At 39.5% G+C, this 18,950-nt stretch overlaps 1 protein-coding gene across 3 annotated transcripts in view; it reads left to right on the top strand.

The window, feature by feature from the left end:
• Positions 1-18,950, top strand: part of LOC101165595 (wiskott-Aldrich syndrome protein family member 3) — a 61,243-nt gene that overhangs the window by 36,415 nt on the left and 5,878 nt on the right. The window contains exons 4-9 of one of the 3 annotated variants that reach the window (XM_023966126.1): positions 7,628-7,781; positions 9,492-9,609; positions 13,700-13,768; positions 14,231-14,275; positions 17,583-17,716; positions 18,218-18,487. In XM_023966126.1, the coding sequence (XP_023821894.1) occupies positions 7,628-7,781; positions 9,492-9,609; positions 13,700-13,768; positions 14,231-14,275; positions 17,583-17,716; positions 18,218-18,487 (790 nt within the window). Of the gene's footprint in view, positions 1-7,627; positions 7,782-9,491; positions 9,610-13,699; positions 13,769-14,230; positions 14,276-17,582; positions 17,717-18,187; positions 18,488-18,950 lie in introns of all 3 variants that reach the window. The other 2 variants (XM_023966125.1, XM_023966127.1) reach the window with 2 other exon arrangements.

The following is an 18,950-nucleotide window of genomic DNA, read 5'->3' as shown; positions in this document are numbered from 1 at the left end:
TCTGTCTGCATGTGGCTCCAACCTTGTGCATGTTTGGTTGCTCATTCCTGTGTGAGCAGCTCTTCTCAGTGATGAAGATTAATAAACAGCAGACAGGTTTCATCTCACTGATGAGGACCTGCATTCGATCCTAACAGTCTTTACAACCAAAGCTCAGTCTGATTGGAAACGAACTGAGACCACCTTGAAAGATGGGTCAGAGAACGGTTTCTGACCAGGGTTCGCTTGGATGTATTGAGACGGAAAATTTGATCCGGATAATTGGGGAAAACAAACTATTGTTCACTTTAAGTGAACCAAATAAGTCCAGTCTAAATACACCCTGAGATTCTTACATGCTTTCCCGTGTGTCTTTAAGCAGCAAGTGCCTAGCACTGCTTTGATGCCATCCTAAAGGCTACCTTGTAGTTCCTTATGAGAATTATCTTATAAACAATACTATAACATCACAACAATAAGACAACGTAACTTATTGAAATGTGGTCAGATGAAGAATACATATCACTGTTTTCCCCACAATCTATAAGTCATAAACACTTATCAGCGTAGAATCTTAGTTGTCTTTTTACCAGTAACCACCTTGCAGAATATGGAAGCGATTCTGTAGTATAATTAAAAATAATAGTCACAACCAGAAATGCTTTTTCATTTTCAAAATGAAGCTGCGTTTTTTGACTCAAAATTAAAATGAAAAAGCAATCATTTTCTTCTTCAACACTGCTTATTTTGTCACTTAATTAAAATGATACAGAAAATGGTATTTGACATTTCATTTTCAAAAAGTTCTCTGGTAAATGTGTAGCAAAATTCATTTAGAAATGTCTAATTTAACAATTAAATGGATTTACAGAAATGCTTTTTCAATTTTAAAATGAAGCTGCATCAAATGACTCAAAATTAAAATCAAAAATCAATGCTTCAAAATGCTTTTTCCTTTTCTACTTAAAAACCGTTTATTCTGTTTCATAATTAAAACAAAAACACAAAGAGGGGATAGCATTTTCATTTTCACATCCACCCTGCGTATAGTGTCGCATATATCAATTCGAAAAAGCATTTCCAGCGGGGGAGGCGGGGCGATGACGTCATTGCTATCTCCGTGTGTCCGGCTGCTAAGAGACACAGACATGCTAGGAGCAGTGTAGCTTTGTGCTAGCGGCAGAGAAGAGGGCTTTGTGATGGTTGTGAACTTCTGATGATTGTACACAGCTTCTCAGGACTATGTAGCAGCATCTCCCCTTCTGCGGACGCACCGCGGTTCATCGAAACTCCCGAAGGTGGAAGTGCTGCTACGATCTGAGAAACCATCATATGAATTTGTGTTTTCAGTGATGTCCAGAACAAAATAAAGGTTGATGTAATTCCCACATATTTACATCCAAGATGCTCATTGCCTGTTCGGAGTTTTAAGTACCTCCACGGCTAATTTAGCACATATTAGCCTAATGCTAACCCCACTTTCGGGTCCTCAACTTGCAGCGAAGAAAAAAGCACTGACCGCACGGATTTAAAAAAATATGAGCGAGCAGGCCCTTATTAATAATCACAACAGTAATAAAAGCACATTTAGATGATAGTCTCATGCAGCTTTGCACTGATTTTCCTGTTGGATTACAGCTGGAGCCCCATTAACAGCTATAGCAGATTTCGCCATGCTAAGCGTTTGCTGGTTGGACCAACACGCACTCAGCGGTTGGTCAGAGAACTTTTTGAAAATGAAATGTCAAATACCATTTTCATTATCATTTTAATTAAGTGACAGAATAAGCGGTGTTGAAGAAAAAAATGAAAAAGCATTTTGGCGGATTCCTTTTATCATTTTAATTTTCAGTCAAAAATGCAGCTTCATTTTGAAAATGAAAAGCATTTCTCATTTTGACAGCATGCCTCCGCTGTACAAAAGAAAAAGCGAGTAAAGGATGTTGTACCTGACGTTGATACGGACGTTAAAAATTGGTGAGCGAAGTATAAAGTTTGACTAGGTAAACTATCCCGACAAGGACTGCTGAGCGCAGGACTTCCACATAACTTCTGCCTCCGGTTGCTTTGCCCCACCCTTGTAATTCCTGGCCAATGACTGAAGAGATCTTTAGTCACGTGGTTTTATTCACAAGCTTTGGTCCTGAACAGGACGGCAGTCTGAATACATACCAAAAATAAGGTTCAGGATTCCATCTGGACACAATTAGGTGGACTTGCTGGACCAAATTATTTTTCAAGCCTGAATCCAGAAGCGACAGCCCAAAACTCCCCCCACCCCCCCATGGGGCAGTGAAGATGCCAGGTTTTTAAAGTCTCATCCTCCAATCCTTAGATGCCACCAGTCTTTGTCCCTCTAATCCAGTGCAGTCACAAGTCTTTAGGATACCAATCCAGAGCACCTGAAACAAAGTATGAAAAAACCTACACAGATACAAAAAGAACTTTCACACAATACCCAATACTCAAGATACAAGAAACAGATTTAAAAAAAACACAAATACGACAAGGAAGGAAAAACTGGAGTGTATATGAAGCACTGATGTTTATGATCTAACACATAAATGCTAGTTTGGATGTAAAGAGAAAATCCAAATGGAGAGCAAGGGGGTCTGTTTGAAGACATGTCATAATAAAAGTTGCAATAGCTAGTCGTTCGCTGGATTATTTATTTGGCCGCAGGGACGGGAGTTAAAGACGGCAGGATCAAACGCCAAGCACACTGCAGAGTGCTCTGCCTGCAAACGTGCACTCAAGCACACACAGATCAAGCAGCCAATCGCCCCTTAGTGTTTGAAGAGCAAGTCTTTGCGGTCAGAGGCTAAATTCAGCGGACAATACTGTCATCTTCTAAACCAGCGGTGTCAGACTCATTTTTACCGAGGGCCACATCAGCATAGTGGTTGTCCTCAAAGGGCCACATATAACCCATGTCCGATCCTAGGCACTTTGACGTTGGGAGATGGGTCATCTAGACCCACTAGACAGTGCGCTGAACCTTTTCTCTTCAATGATTTGTGAACCTCACTGGTGTCCATGGATTACATGAAATCCTTCCACCTTTATCCACCTTTGTCATGGTAGGGATAACACGTCAATGTAAGGGTGGGGTCATCTTAGATAGCACAAGGCATAACGTATACATGTACCCAAATGTAATGAAAAATAAACGTAACTACTCCTTAATGTTAAATAATTTTTTGATTTATTTAATATGACTTTTTAAAGTGACAATTACAGTTGCATAGAAAACATATGTTTGCTTGTTACTCTAGCAAAAATCCTTTTAAATTTGATTCTGTCAGGTTAGGTTAAATTGACAGTGTTTAAGTACTAATGCATAGTTGCCCAATTCGATTTTTCAAGTCCAATTCCCTCTAGAAATGTATAAATACACACCAATTTTTAATTTTTATTTTAAGAAATAAAAAACTTTTATGCTCTCATGGGCCACATAAAATGACATGGCAGGCCACATTTGGCCCACGGGCCTTGAGTCACAGAATTTCAGTCAGGCTTCATAAATCACTGTCAGTGACATTTGTCACGTTTGTGTGACTCAACTTTATCAAAGTCTACAATGATGTGGCTTGATCCTGCCAATGTGGGATGTGTGATTGTTTATCCATTTAGCTGATGGCTTTGTGTTAAACATCTAATGAGGTTAGAAGATTGGCACATGCAGGGTTTCTCTCCCTCCCTGTCTGTGGAACACATGTAGAGTATCCACATGTAGGCTCCTGCCATTGTGCATGTGTGTGTGTCTTTGTGTGTGTGAGATCATAAGATGCATGCTAAGGTGATGCAACGTCTTCCAACACCCTAATCTGTCTCTGTTGCACAACTGTCACTCCATTGGTGTGTATGGGGTGCCGTTAGTAAAGCTACACAGTCAAATATTAACAGCATTTTTTTGGGTTATTGATCCTGTTTTAGGAGGAAAAAAAACAGGTTTAATTTTTCAAATTCATATTTTTAACTTCTTAAATTGTGTATTTATAAATACTACTTTTTTTTTTACAAGAACAGGCAGACGGCTGGATCGAAATGCAGCAAGTTTATTGGCTCAGCTTAGAGTCCTCAAAGCTAAATCAGGGCCAGGCAGTCAGGGGTCAATCACGATCATGAGAGCATAAGAGAAGTAACAAGGGTAATCAGGATCAAGGCAAGAGTTGGGGCAGGCAGCAGGCAAACAGATCAGGTCCAAAAACAACACTCAGTAATGAAGGCACAGTACAAACAATACTTCCCACTGAGTGTGACTCAGTACAGTGCTTAAGTAGACTGTGATTTATTGAGTGAATGAGGTGTATGGCATCCAGGAAGTGCACCCTAGGTGTGCAGGGAGATGAAGTGCTTTAGTACTCTGGAGACTGCTCCTACCAGGGGGAAAGACAGAGTTCTGACTTCTGACATTGATGTTTTCATTTTGTTGTGTTTCCTTTTTTAAAATTAGGTTGTGAATTTATTTTGAAACAATTGATAAAACTGTAGTCTACCACAGCCATTGGTTTTAAATAATAAACTATTTGAATGAATATCTTAACATCATTGAGTTTTGTAGATATAATTTCCAGCTGCTTCCCTTTCTAATTTTATACATTTATCAATATAAAATATTAAACCATTTTAATAAGCAGTCCATTCCTCCTATTCTTGTATTTCTATTCAGAAAGGAGAAGCTAAATATCTCCTGATATTTAGCACATCTCCTGATTTCTCAGAGATGTCCAAGCACCCTTCCACCAAGGGTCCTACATGTCTAAAATAAGTTAAAACCAAGAGGAGAGAGGCCCGAATCCATGCAGCAACCATTGGTAGGGGGACCACAGTCAAGTAGCTACCCCCCCATGGTGCATCACAGGTTGATACACCCTCTTGTCAACCTAATAAGGTGTCGCGAGAGGAAGGAGGGTATTATAGCACTGCTTTAAGACTGACCTCCGATTGATGAAACAGCCCCCAAGCCCACCTAATGTTGAGCCCAAAGTCTCCCCCGCCCGGGAGCCGTATCGCAGGGAGAGCCAACTGTGGGGACTGTGACAGCCGGGACTGTGACTATAAAGAGCTTTGGTCTTTCTAGGAAGTTACTAAAGCGCTTTTCAAGTATGCCCCATTTACTATTTAACAAAAGATTATGCTTTCTTCCATTAAAGCCTTAGTTACATGCACCTATATGCAGGGTTCCCAAGGGATCTTAAAAACTCTTAAAGGCATTGCATTATTACATTGGAAATAATACCTTAAAAAACCTTTAAAAAATCTTGATTTTTTTTGTTTCTGAGCGTTTAAACTGTGCTGTTTGAATCTTCTACATATCACATTTGTTGTTAAAAATTAAAATGTTCTACCATGAATCATACGCTGGATACACATGCCGATTTAAAAAAAACAAAAAGAAAGAAAAAGAAGTGCACTACTGTGGCACAGCCAATAAGCAACACAGTAAGAAAACACAGTTTTAACCATGTAAATTTGACGTAGAGTAGCGTCATCAAGACTTTTTTTAAAACTAATGCAGCACATTGTTTTTTAAGCTTTTTGAACCTTGTGAAAAAAAAGCTTCAACTTGGAACAAAGCACTTACTTTACATTCAAGGTAAAAGTACAAACTCGTTGGGTCCCCTTCCTGCCGGCTGCTAATGCGTTCAAAGCAAGAGATGCTAGCAGCCAGCATGCTGCTGGTGTCTGCACTGTCTGCAACCCCTCCCGCTACAAGCACAGCTAGGGTTGATCTGCTGAAGCCTTTTTTATCATTAATCAATATGCTTGATATCAGGCTGTTTTAAGCCTAACTAGTAGTGCCAAACATACAACTGGGTAACTAGTGACAGCCAAAAATGTGATCTAGTTAACTAGTAATGTTAAAACATTTACTAGAGGGTATTGTTTGTGCTTACTGTTAACTAGTGGCGATATAAAAAAAGGCAACTAGTTAACTAGTTACATGCACATTTTCAATAAGTAAACTCCTGTAAATCTTACTTGTTAACTAGTGAGAGAGAGAAAATGCACTGGTTAAACAGTGTGATGCAAAAAACTCACTAGTTAACTAGTTAATTTAGCAAAATATTTTCTCACTAGTTCACAAGTCCGTTCTTATAAATGTCCCCTAATGAACTAGAAAAGAGCTACATTTCAGCTGTAACTAGTGTTACAAAATGCTAATGGGGAGGAGTAATCCAGAAGAAGTCCTCCTATTGGCTCTGCAGAAAAGCTCCAATCCACTCAGGAATAACCCCAGTGTGGTTTCATGACAGCCCTGTGTTTTTGTTTTTTTTTATCTTTCAGAATAAAAATAATGTCCTTGTGGCCAGAGAGTAAAGGTGCAGTAGGAAACTTGTTTACTAGTTTGTTTGTTAAAGCATTTAGAGCTTTACATATGAACTTGTAAAGCCAAAATAAGCATACTAGATAATGTCACAGCATAATTGTGCACTAAGCAACTAGCTGCCCCATTTTAGCATAAAACTTGTGAACTAATTGCATTAGTTTTTTACTAGAAAACATGTAAGACTCAGCATGCAACTAGCTCACTAGCTAAATGCAGATGTCTCCTGGTGGGTCAAATGTCACGTCACTAGGACCCATGTAAGGCTGAAATTTGTTTTTTCTTCTACAGAGGACATGTCTGTTTTTTTCCAGGGATTTTGCTAATGATTGTAAGACAAACTCAAGGCCCGCGGGCCATAGAAAAGGTCGTAGAAAGGAACATGCGCATCTTAAAAGGAGCGCAGGTGTGTCCCGCAGTTTCCTCGAGGCTCAGGTGGCCACCTTAAGGGACATAAAAACGAACATACAATTGTCATGCGTGAAGTATTTGTGAGGATAATGAAAGTTGCAAACACAGGTGATGCTGTTTTATGTTGCTCTTATGTTGTACTCCAATTGTTACTGTTAGTGAACGTGCTCGCCACTTACTGACTGCGCGGATGTGGTTTGCATGCAAAAGGTAGGTGCCCAGAGGACTCCTGTTGGATGCCCACACAACTATGCTTTGGTTGTCTCATTTCTTCATTTCTAACAGCTAGGCTGCACGCAAGGGACACTCGCTTATCACTTGACTAGCACTGGCGGGTCCGATGCAAAGTGTACAGGGTTTTGGAGGGTTAAAAAAAGGAAAAGTTTATCTAACGTGCCTGTCTGTCACCTCCTTAACTTCTACCCTTATGTTTTGTATAGATGTTTGCCACAACTTGTCGCCCTCAGCGTGCCTATAAAAAAAAGGTCCTTAAACATTTTCTCCATACAGGCTTACCAAGCGGTCTACAATCATGATATTTTGCACAGATTTCCTGCCTGAAAGTTTGCTGATTATTTTCACCTGGACACAGCCCAGATCCACTCTTAAGAGCAGTTGTGACTAAGGCATGAGCCAAAAAACACAAATTCCGGTCCATGACTGTGCTGTGGTTTCAGATGTGTTGAGTTTGTAGAGGACTTCTCTGTAGACCAGGATTTAGGTGTCAATCCATATCTACTTGGAGATTGCATAGCTGTTTATGAGTAATCAAGGCTGTTAGCAGTCTAACAGGCTTGATTACTAACAGCCTGCTAACAGTGCATAGTTCTGTCAATTCCTTTCACTGTTGCCTAGCTGGTTGCCAACTGGTATATCATGAATTAACATTGTCCTTATCTTCCTTAGTCTCTTTGCAGGACATCAACATGAGGAAGGCTTTCAAAAGCAGCACAATTCAGGACCAGCAGGTTGTGTCAAGGACCTCAGTGCCCAACCCTGTGGTAGAGATGTACCATCGCTGTGACAAGCCTCCACCACTCAACATACTCACCCCGTACAGGTCAGTTACACATCTAAGGCCAGATTTGGTGCGGACTTCTAGTTTTTTTTTTTTTTTTTATGTTCTTACACTTTATGCAAGTGGACTAAAACTAGTAAACAGAAGAATGTGTGGGACATTTTAACTTTCATAGTCCAGAAATCACAAGTGTGGGGCAATACAACTTTAGAAAAACACTCATGGAGGACTTGCTGCACTTTCTGTCAGGATAATTGTTCTTTTTTTACACTTACAAAAGCAGCTGTCTTAAAGTTTTCTTTAAAACATGTTGACATCACCCTTGGCAGTGCACGTACAAGCGACCACTTCCAATGAAAAATCTACTGTTTAAAAATGGATCATGGAGGAGAAATTAATAATTGGGGTTTGTGCCCAGCTAGAATTATATGACACAAAGTATTTCATAAATCGGAATAGAGCTGTGAAAGAAAAACCCTTGAGCAAGTTCTGCACTGCTTTGACTGTAGGTGGCGGACATGCAACAGTATTGGGTAGCAACAGTCTAATATGAACACCATATGCTAAACACGCATTCTTAAATTTGCATTTTAAAGGCGCATCACATGCCCAGTGTGAATTTAGCATAATGCCCAAATACTATCATTTTAGTAACCAAAGCAGGTATCAATATGCCTTTAAATCCCAAATGTAGAGAGCAAATGTATGTGTCAGTGCAAATAGATTGTATTTACTGTTCGTTTAGTGTTTGCGGGTGATGAACTTAAGAATGGTTATGCAGTGGATAGCAGGGGCAAACAGCTGTATTTAAAATGATTTAGTGGTTTCATCATGGAGAGTTATTGAGGGAGAGCATTGCAAATGCAAAAAGATTTTTGACTTGATGAAAATAAAGATGTCATTGGAAGTAAATTAATATCATACTAAACTTTAGAAATGGAATCATAATATTAGAAAATCTTTTAAATGGATGAGTACTGCAAAAAAAAAGGACAGAGTGGAAAACAAGAACACCAATATTGGCAGGATAAATCAAATGAAAAATAGCAAATTATTTTGGAAAATTTGGCAGGTTGGGTGTCTAGTGCTCATCTGAGCTGACCATGACCAATAATACCCTTGCAAGAGGGATAAAAAATTTTGTACAGAGGGTGGTGAGGCTTCTCTATGCAACCAACCCAAGAACACGATGTGCCAAACTAAGGTAAATACATTACATACAGCACTTACTTCACCCAAAAAGCACCAAGTTGGCAACACTGAAGCAGGGATTTTTTTGCCTTTGACATTTCAAAGGTTTTTGCGTGGACAGAAAAAGCAGCCCTCCAACATTTTTTATAGATTTTGCACGCTTCCTCCATACAGCCAATTTTTGCATAGTTGTGTTGGTGAACATGAGCTTTTGACTTGTGCTGGATATAGACGCAAAAACAACCATCGCAATCTTTTCGCATGTTCGATCACAAATCATGTGCTGCACCTATTTGGATGCAGTTTTTCAATTTATTGTGTGTTCTGCTAGACTCATACTAAAATCATCAAAGACAAATGAGCCAAATGGATTGTGCTTAATATTATGCCTGTTAAACAATCAAACCTGTGTTTTCTGTGCATAAAGTGTCATTGCACATGCTATAAAGTTGTACACATCTTTACACACAGATCTAAGTAAATCCAACACCTAGTCTGTCTGTGATTTTACTAAGGTAATTTGAGTCATTTCCTTATTGTACAACTGTTCCTTCCCTGAAGGGATGACAAGAAGGATGCTCTGAAGTTCTACACCGATCCATCCTACTTTTTCAACCTATGGAAGGAGAAAATGCTGCAGGCTACCGAGGACAAACGCAAGGAGAAAAGGCGGCAGAAGGTATTTGAATCTAAAAACACATTTGGTTGGACTGCGTGGATCTGCAGAGTCGAGAGTGTGCTGGAAAAGTAAAGAGCAATCATCATCATTTATTCTACTGCTTATTTGTGCTATATTCTTTTTTTAGTGGTCGTTTCATTTGATTTGTGTTGTTCCTATTGAGCTCACCATTTAGCTTTGCTTTGTTTTGTGCTTGTTTATGCATACAGCAGCAGCTGGGAGGGTTCACCATTCAAAGAAAAATAAACAGGGATGATAACTAGTCATCTGCAATAGTGTTGTCAACAAGTTTAAACTGGAATATGATATCAAGCTTTCAATTTCAATTTCGCTAGTCAAGCGCACCTGATTATAAGCCATTACATTTTTAAAGGATAAACCATTTTGTACATACATAAACTGCACCTGTCTATAAGCCGCCATATTGAAACCTGTGTTGTAGAATGAGGATGTGTATGTGCTGAAACCGTGGCGCCGCGTGTGTAAGAAAGAGGAGAGAGCACGTGCAGCGCAAGACGGAGTGCTCTCACTCACACTTGCACTGCTCATGCTACTTCCCCTTACACACGCAGCGTGCTGAAACACATACACATACTCATTCTACAACACATGTATAGTTAGTTCATTAGTTAGAAAGTTAGTAGTTAGATATTCCTGTTATCTGTTAATAAAGAATAGTACGTCGTATTTTATTACTTGTACCGGTATTCAATTGCGATGCGGCCACCAGGAGATTTTGTGTTGGGGGGATAAACCGCGACACATCAACTCCTGCTGCTTCATCACAGCGGTGATTAAAAATCCCACACCATCACAGCTCTATTCCAAACAGTACCTGTGACGTGGCAATAACACGGCAGCAATATGGTAGTGACAGCCCTAACAGGGCTGGTTAAAAAAAACATTCCAGTAAAAGTCACTGAGAGCAGCAGTAACGTAACCTCTGCGCAGCACCCATGTACTGAAACCATGGAAGTCTGCCTCCTCAGTGTCGGACTGGAATAACGTCAGATATTCTTGGCCACACACTCTCTCAGTCTCTCCTTCGTTGTCGCTGTCAGTGTCACTCTCATTCTGAGGCAAATTCACTCCTGAACTTGCGCTGTTCTATCCGTCACGCAGCAGACTGGCTTTCCCAAACCCGTTTCCAAACCCATAAAAGCAAATATGAGATAACTTATACATTTTTCCAACACGGAGCGGCCAGTTGCTGACCCCTGACCTAGGCTGTTAAAGTAAAATTGGAAAAAGTCTTACATATTGAGTTGTCAGAGAGTGAGTGGCTCTCTTGGTGCGGGACACACCTAACAACAATTACATCTAGGAGATGGAGGGAATACGGATAGAAAATTATCCTCAGATTCTTTACAACACTACAACTTGTAAACAAATTTCAAAGTAAACAGCAACATTGTTGGAGGCAATGTAGACAGATTAGTGCTAACTAGTCTCACATTATCTGGTCCTGTATAACATTACAGACAAATCTGGCATACATTATAAAACCAATAGAAGTTTTTATGGGTTTTGATATCCCTAAAGATCCCCAGTTTTGTTTTTTGTTGGGTCTATTACCTAGAAACGTGATTGAAAAAAGGACAGGAAACTTTTTGAAATGTTATTAATTGCCTGTAAAACTATAACTAGATGTTGGGTGAAATGTGACCCCCCTTAGTTTGCCAGTGGTTTTGGATGACATTTTTTATATGAAAAAATAGACTTTTGTTTTACAAATGAAAGAATTTTGTTCTCAAAACTTTGGACAAAATGTAATGCCTTTAGACAACGAAGATAAAAGCAAAACACCCAAACAATTGTTTTTACCCATAACATTTGCACCCTTGTTCCTTTTTGTTTTTGTTTATATTTTGGTTTTATTGTTGGTTTGCTTCAGAACCTTTCACTATATGTAGCATATTCACTTTCTGAATATGTTACAGAAAAGAACATGAAATGTTATTAGGAAAAAAGAAAGGATGATAATATGAACATAACTTTACAGAAGAGGACAATAGTTATCTCAAATTATTTACATAAACATGTAACTTTTCAGTTCTGTGCTTAAGTCAGGAATGTGAATTAGATTTGAACTGTTGGTCATACAGTAATCCAACACAAGTATTCAGATTTTTAATGCTCTATCATACAGACTGAGTCGTGTGATGAGAACAGGAATATTTCTTGTATTGCGTTTAAATAAGTTAAAAGTAAGACGGTTTAGGACAGTGGTCCCCAACCCCCCGGCGACGGACCGGTACTAGTCATTTGGGTCATTTGGTACCAGGCTGCACAGAAAGAATAAATAACTTACATTACTTCTGTTTTATTTATTTCGGAATCTGAAAGATGTTTTATTTTGAAAAATTGCCAGATTCTCTCCGATTCTATCTTCTTTACGTCTATGTCACTCTGGATGCAGGCCAAGGCGCTCTTCTCGGTCACGTGATAGGTTACCGCTAAAAAATGAAACCCAGGAGCTAGCAAAATAAGTAAAAAACAAACGTCTTTGGAAAGTTTCTTTGCCAAGTGGAAAACGCCCAGCCAGGAGACAGAAGAGGAGCCTTCCACTTCCAAAAAAAGAAAGCTACATTTAATAGACAACTCTTCTTCCTTAATCGCAGCCTTGCTACAATAATCATCCTCCTATATCCAAAAGACCGGTCCGGGCGAACTATATGTGACGCCATACCGGTCTGTTGGGTCAAAAAGGTTGGGGACCACTGGTTTAGGAGACATGTCATTACCAATTTTCTTAAAAATGAAAGACTTTGCAGTTAAAAAACTGCTACAATTTGAATGAGATGAATGATCTCATATTTATGTACTGACTTACAACTTGCCTGTTGCATACAGAACAATTCTGAAATAAAAACAAAGAGAATTTTTGGTTTTTAGAAATTGTGTGTTTTTTTTTTTGAGAGGTACAAATAATTATGTCAGCAAATAAAGGACTTGTCTTAGAAGGATAAAGATAATCCATTAGAAGAATAATGCAAAGAACATAGCAAATTGGACATATTTAACCACATGTGCCTAACACGTCTATAAAGTTTTCAAGTCATTTAAAATTGTTATTAGATCTCGATAAGTGCAAATATGGGAATGGACACTCCTTTTTGGAAAACCTGTCAATCTCTTATAGTTTGTACAATACTTAGCGGCCAATTTATCTATTTAAGTCACTAACATGCAAAACTACAAACCTCCAAAACAACAAATGTGCAAATGTACAAAAATGCATATTTTTGAACATGCAAAACTTTAATTTTAAAAATTTGCAAATGTACAAATGTGCAAAATTACAGATATGCAAACTTAGAACCGTGCTAAATTATAGATGTACAAACATAAAAATGTGCAAAATTATAAATGGATGTTACATGTAAAGCCTGGAAGCAATATATCAACCAAGTTTCTTACTTCATTGATGTCTTCTAAGTTTTAATAGGTATTTTATAAAGTCTTTTTGTTTATTCAAACGTAACACTGCTGAGGAGAAATCACTTCACAGTATAGTTTTTATGACAGGAGGTGCAAAAATATGTAATCCAACTGAATGGGCAACAGTTTATTTTCATTAACTGTTAAGAGAAAAGGACAAATATGAATGAGCAAGAGCTAACTCGTACAGTCACTGTAGTACATTATAGTAATTTGATGACCATGTTTTTTTATTTTGTTATTGTTCAAAAGTTAATATTTTAAATCTCATGATAATTGATATTTCCCATTGTATCAAAAAACAGCTAAATCTGTGTTTCTTTCTGTATGCCTGAACAGCTGCTGCTATATGAATCTGCTGCTGTTTGTCGTCATTTTTATAGACTTTAATGCTGCTCCTCTTGATCTCGCCCCCTCTTCTGCCTGGAAGATTTTGCTCCTCCATACAGACATGCTCAGAGCCGGCGTAGCTGACAGTGTCTTCTTCACAATGAGTTTGAACCCCAGCAGACGCTGCCGGACGCCGGCTCATCCTCAGAGCCTCATCTCGATCTGTGGGGCCCTTCAAAGCGCACACACTCCGCCCCTTCCCTCCTCAACCTCTGCTCAGTCTAACACATCAGTTTGACTTTCTCCCATGTTTCCATAGGGCTGTCCGGCCCACCCTGACAGGCCCCACTCCAGACAGGCCCCACCCAGGAGCCCCCTGTCCATCTCTGTAAGATTACCCCTAACCTCCCTGTCCTGCTACCCCCCCACCCCTCTTTCCTCCTGCACAACCCACTTACACACACTAACACAATCATACTGAGACATGGAAGTCAAAGACAGAGGGAAAGTAATGTTCAAAACTTGAGTGTATGTGGTTTGTGAACAGAAGACAATCTTTCACTCATTTGCTCTCCCCGCTGATCCTTTGTGTCCATTTGAGTGCCCCCCACCCTCCTCACCTCTGTTTTTGTTTTGGTTGCTGGCTCAGTCTTCCACCACCTCATTGTTTTCCAGTCTCTATAGTTACTGGGTAGTGAGTAGGTTCTTCTGTGTGATTGTGTGTGTCAGTAAGATTCAACCTCTCGTGATGATGTGGCTGGTAAAAGGCTCCAGGTTAACATCCTTCAGCCACATATGTCATAATGAAATGACCCCAGTATCTCTGCTGCCCTCTTTCTGTGTCTCACAGGAGCAGCAGAGGCAGGTTGAAGATCCAAGCAGAGAAGTCAAGAAGGTCAGTGATGATTTATTCACTGCAGTGCTTCTCCTCTAAATAAAACTTTGTATCTGTGAGCTGGTGACCATTATTAGACCTGCATTCTTGAATAAAGCTATATTCAAGAACGCACGTTTCACCCATGGTGTTCACACTGGAAAAGCAGGGAGGGGCTTCTTCTTTTCTGTTTACTAGCGCAGTGATTTTTAACCATGGGGCCGCGGGATCTGAATGATCTGACTCCACATCTAGTACAAAAATTAAGACTGCTAATTTGTCAAGTTCATCAGCAAGAGTTAAGGTAATATTTTTATTAGCACTTTATTTTGATGAAATTTCAGTTTATTTAATTTGAAACTTCTATTTTAAGAATGTTTGTTTTATTACCATAAAATTTGATTCATAAAAATAATTTTGGGTTTCTAATTTGTGTCAAGCATGACGACCCTGCTTTACCTGTTCAGTGTGAAAATAAATATCTTTGAGATGATCACAACATATAATTTTTTTCCTACAAGGTTTTACTTTGATAAACAATAAAAGGACTAGCTTTAATTATTAAATTCAAATCCAACAAGACGTAGATCAATTTAAATCAACATGTTGATATTTGAATGGGCCTCGAATCCCTTTTTTACTAGGAAAATCGGGCCCTGGTGTCAAGAAGGTTAAGAACCTCTGTACTAGCAGAGTCCACTAGTCCACCACTTATACCCCTTGTGCTATCCTAGGCAATTTGACGTTGGGAGTTGGGTCATCTAGACCCACTAGACAGTGCCTTGAACCTTTTTTCTTCAATGATTTGTGATCTTCACTGGTGTCCATGGATTACATGAAATCTTTTCACCTTTATCCACCTTTGTCATGGGAGGGAGAACACGTCAATGTCAGGGTGGGGTCATCGAAGATAGCACAAGAGATACTGGAAGGTGCTTTGCGTGAAATGTCAAAGCAGTGCAAATCCTGCAAATTGGGTGGGAAATGAATTCAGTTCAGTTTATTACTAGCATCCTTGTGATGGCAAATGTGGATTGTCATCATGTGAGGAGAGTGACCTTGATTTATCTTTATTTTAAATATTGTTGCCTTGCCTAGATTCACTAGACAAACTATCTCGCTCTAAGCTTGGTGAGTTTCACCGCCTGCCCCATAGGTCACTACCAGATCCGAGACCCCGATTGGACCAGGTTTAGCTGGCAACGTAGATTCAATGGCCATGCGTTTTGTACGTAGTGCCTGAATATGATTTTACTTTTCATTGGAAGTGGCCACTTGAACGCGTGTTGCCAAGGGTGTATATAGCTTAACGATGCTGGAACTATACTAGGGTGCAACAAGTTAGAATAAAGATTTATTGGACTTAATTCTAAGTCACTTGGCAGAGTGTTTTTTATTGCAAAATCTAAATCAATAAAAAATAATTTTAGTTAAATATATTGAATCCATTTACGGTACTAAGAAGTAGGCAGTAATGCCATCTCCAATGTCTGTGGGTTCCCCCAGGATTCCTGGGGCCCTCAGCCAAAAGTATAAACAGGGATCCTCTAATCTGTCTTCATTACCATCACTGTCAAAAGATCTTTTAGTTGCTGGCAAAAAAATAAATCAAATTTTGAAAAGCAACATTTATGTCAGAAGCTGAAATGAGATGTCATCATTTGTAAAAACCTAAACAATAACTTGTAAGAGTTTTTGATTTAAAACCCTGATTTTAACAGTGAGTAGTCTTTGAACACTACAGTGAATTTGCCAACCACAGCGGCTGTTTTGGATGAGGTAGCAATGACAAGACCCCCCTCCTCCTTCATTTTATTTATAATATAACGAAAAGGCTTCAAAAAAGTTTTTAGCGCAGACATTCTTGGTTTAAGCAAACATAACAAGAGTTACATCAAATGTTAATGTCCGTTAATGAGCAATCATGTGTCATTGTATATGTTGTTTGTTGGATTGAAGTTATAAATAATAAACCAATCGGAATCAAGGAATTCTAATAACTACAAACCACCGTGATCTCACTGCTGCATGGTGATATCAGCAACAAAGATTGATGAGTAGGTTTTATAAGTTTTGTCAAGTGTTTATGACACAGAATATGTGATCGTGTACATATATGTTTTGAGGTATTTTAAAAAAAATGGATAATTTAGAAAAAGATTCCAATTCTTTTGAATATTTTACACCATATTGGATAGACGGACAAACGCCTGCTCACTGCTGTGCTAAAATTGCACAGAGTTGAAAAGACAACGATGTGACTTTTCACAAGTAAATTATTACTGTAAGCTAATAAAGTATAACTTATTAAAACCATTTTAGGAAGATCTGGGTGAGTTCACTCTCAGGACAGTGAATGTTTATGCCGATCTTGTAGTGATGATGATAATGTCAACACAAACCAATCCTGTTCAAAGTCAATCGTGACATTATACCTGGCACTTTTTCCCCGTTTTCTGGAAGGACCAAATATCTTTTTTCGTTTTTTGGAGGATGACCCTAGTATTTGTGATCAGGCGAGATAACCCGCTGAATTTCAACAGATTACTAAGTGGAACAAAATTAATTAACCGGGAATTCCTCAGTAGTGGCAAGGGAAGAGCCCAGCGCCAAATCCATCTCTGGTGGACGGAGGTATCAGAAGGACTCGGATACCTGCGCGACACCGGGCACGTGGTCGTCCATTCTCTTCATGTCCCTTGTCCCTCAACCTCCTTTCCACGCCCCACTGCCAGGTGCATTTCTTCTGCCAGGTGCGAGGCATCATAACCGGCTTCAGCTCGGCAAGCTCTGGCCACCACATACTTTACAGTGGGGACCGGCCCATGTACAATGAGTGCAAAGGGTCTGAGGCAATGTCTGCTACCCACCAGGCCATCTTAATACACAGACCAAGGGGTCTAACAGTTTGTGTGTGTAGATATAAATGTAATCACACCCATGTATCAGATATGCATTGCGTTTTAAATAATAAATTTTCCTTTAAAAATCGAACCAAAACAAAGCATGCCATGGTCACTTTACTGTACCTGCTGAGCTGTGTGTCATTGTTTCCTGCCCTTTCCATTATGGCGTCACATCTCTGCGTACAATGGACCATTATGACAGGCTGGCGTCATTATCCTGCCTCACCTGTCGTCAGTTCTGTCTGTTAGCATAGTTTTTAATATATGTATTAGATTTTAGCAGAACTGCTAATAACTGTAATGCATTTACAAATTCTCAATGATTAGTTGTTCTTTTGTTTTATTTATTGGAGTGATGCAGCCTCTTCCACATTATTTTATGATAACACCAAAGATCTCTAATTTTTGATTCACTTATTAAGGTGCGTAAGGCTCGCAACCGCCGTCAGGAGTGGAACGTCCTGGCCTATGACAAAGAGTTCAGACCTGACGCCAGACTTACCCCCTCTCCTTATCATGGCATGTCCTCTGAAGGCTCCTTGTCCCCTGACAGCAGGTACACAAACACTAACACACTGATAGTTAGGTTTTCTATTTGCTTTGTCCTGCTTGAAAGTAAACAATTAGGGTCACATACATGTAAGTATTTATCTGTTAAATGTAGGGAAACTGGCTGCTATTGGCCAAATTATTTTAAAGCTTATGCTGCCCTCTAGTGGAAAATAAAAAGTTGAATTCTTATTAGATGTCATGTATTTTGTTTGATACACAAATCCACATCTAAACATCAGGGACAGCAAAGTAGATTTAATGTTTGAAAAAAAAAATCAATTAGTGCGAAAACTTGGCAGATGAGAATAACTCATTGCCACACGTGAATCTTAAAGTTCTAGGTGAGGTGGAACCTTTTGAAAGGCCTTCACTTGTAAAAAGTCTGGACATAAATATTATCAGATCATTTTTCAATGTTGAATTATTCAGAAGAATAGAATTGAGTCTTTTCTAGTTTACCATTCTGTTTCAATAGATCAATGGCATCTGACTCCTACCCTGCCAGCCCCAACCACCCTTCCACCCAGGCCCAGAGTGCTCCCCACCCAACTGACCTTCACGCCAGAGATCACCTCAGTGCTCCAGCCCAGACCCAGTCCCTGGATCGCGGCCTCAGGCCAGCAAACCAGCCTCCAGGAGTCGGTGGAGCAGCCACAGGTCGACACGTGGCATCTTTGGGAAGGACCCCATCAGGACACGCTGCCCAGACTGGAGGAGATCCTATGGTTAATGGACCAAGGCAGCAATCGGTTAAAGACTACCGGACTGGACACGGGTACATTTGCCATTTAAAAAATTAAGTCACAATTTTACAGTTTCTTCTCTGTTTTATTTCAGAATGTACTTATTGGCCTTGGTGTGTCATCAGGAAAGAAAGTTGATTAGGAGATTAGGTGGTGGAATTAGGGGGTTCAGGAGTGTATACGGAGTAAGATGCTGGGACACTGAGAGTACTGACAAAAGCAGAGGGGAGTACCAGGAAATACAACATATGGTGAAAGCAGAGATGTTAAAGGCCAAACAAGGGTCTTATGATGACTTTTATGCTATAGTTTGGGAAGTAAAGAGGGCGAGACTCACCTATACAGATTTGCACGGTGGAGGGACCGAGATGGGAAGGATATGCAGCAGGTTTGGGTGAATAAGAATAGGGATGAAAATGTATTGACAGATAAAGTGTTATGGAAAGATTGAAAAAATGCTTTGAAGAGTTGATGAATGAAGAAAATGATAGAGAG

Source organism: Oryzias latipes, chromosome 18 (assembly GCF_002234675.1).
Source record: "Oryzias latipes chromosome 18, ASM223467v1".
NCBI classification, from domain to species: domain Eukaryota; kingdom Metazoa; phylum Chordata; class Actinopteri; order Beloniformes; family Adrianichthyidae; genus Oryzias; species Oryzias latipes.
The sequence above is the reverse complement of the archived record's forward strand: the minus strand, read 5'-3'. Positions and strand labels throughout refer to the sequence as shown.